This window comes from Merops nubicus, unplaced genomic scaffold (genome assembly GCF_000691845.1).
Source record: "Merops nubicus isolate BGI_N331 unplaced genomic scaffold, ASM69184v1 scaffold6889, whole genome shotgun sequence".
Lineage (NCBI taxonomy): Eukaryota > Metazoa > Chordata > Aves > Coraciiformes > Meropidae > Merops > Merops nubicus.
The window spans coordinates 66,654-67,658 of NW_008632973.1; the positions used below are offsets into that span (position 1 = coordinate 66,654).

Sequence of the window (1,005 nt, forward strand, 5' to 3'; positions counted from 1 at the left end):
TCCCTTCCAACCTGAGGGATTCTATGATTCTATGATTCTATGCTCATGGCAGAGGGGTTGGAACTGGGGGATCCTTGTGGTCCCTTCCAGCCCTGACAGATTCTGATCTGTTTTAGCAGGGGACTTAGTACTGTTTGCTTGATTGTTGGACTTGATGATCTTGGAGTTCTCTTCCAACCTAGATGATTCTATGATCCTAAGATGCAGCTGCCCTGGGCTGTTGCTGCTCCTGTGGGGTTTTGGGTATCTCAGAGGCTGGAATAGCCCTTGGAGCCCCCACTGACAGCACAAACACCCACCACGAGCTGATGGCTTTGCCAGGCTGGCCTTTGGCTCTGCCTCCCTTGGCCAGCCCCAGCACCCCTATGGCCAGAAGCTGAGCACCCCAGGTCCTGATGCTTCTCCTCTTTCCCCTGCAGCATGATGGAGTATTCCCTGGATGGGCACAACGTGAGCTTGTCGGCCATCCGCACCGTCCGGGTCCTTCGGCCACTACGAGCCATTAACAGGGTCCCAAGTAAGTAAATCCATGACCTGTGGGCACTCCCCTGCTGCTGAGAGCACCTTCATTTATTGTGAGCTTTTAATGACAAGTTAAAAATCATTTATTACAATTAATCCATGTTAGTATAAAAACAGGGAGGAGATTTTTCTACCTGGAATGCCAAATTTTGGTGGCTGTTTTGGTGAACTCTCTGAAGCAAGTAACTCTTTGCAAAGTAAATACCAAATTTCCTCTCAAGACAGGGGAAAGGTCAGGTCTGAGAAGGATCTTCTTGCCTTGGATGGGTTTGTTTTCCCCTCTCAGCTCTTTAAGGTCTTTCCATTGCTTTGTGTTGGGGATTAGGAGCACAGCAGGCTCTGTTGCTGGTGAAATAACCACGAAGGGTTTGCTGTCATGTAGAACAAAATTGGGTTCATCCGTGATAGAAAGTTCAAGTGGCCCCTAAATCCATTTTCAAGTGGCTTCAGCTGCTTGTCTCCTAAATCCAATTTGAAAGAGGA

General features: G+C 48.5%; 1 protein-coding gene across 1 annotated transcript in view; it reads left to right on the forward strand.

The window, feature by feature from the left end:
- The window catches only part of LOC103780403 (voltage-dependent T-type calcium channel subunit alpha-1H-like), a gene marked incomplete at both ends in the record, with an annotated part of 7,951 nt that extends 7,434 nt beyond the window's left edge, over positions 1 to 517 (forward strand). The window contains one exon of the mRNA XM_008948074.1: positions 420 to 517. Within this exon, the coding sequence (XP_008946322.1) occupies positions 420 to 517 (98 nt within the window). The remainder of the gene's footprint in view (positions 1 to 419) is intronic.
- Positions 518 to 1,005: the final 488 nt, after the last annotated feature.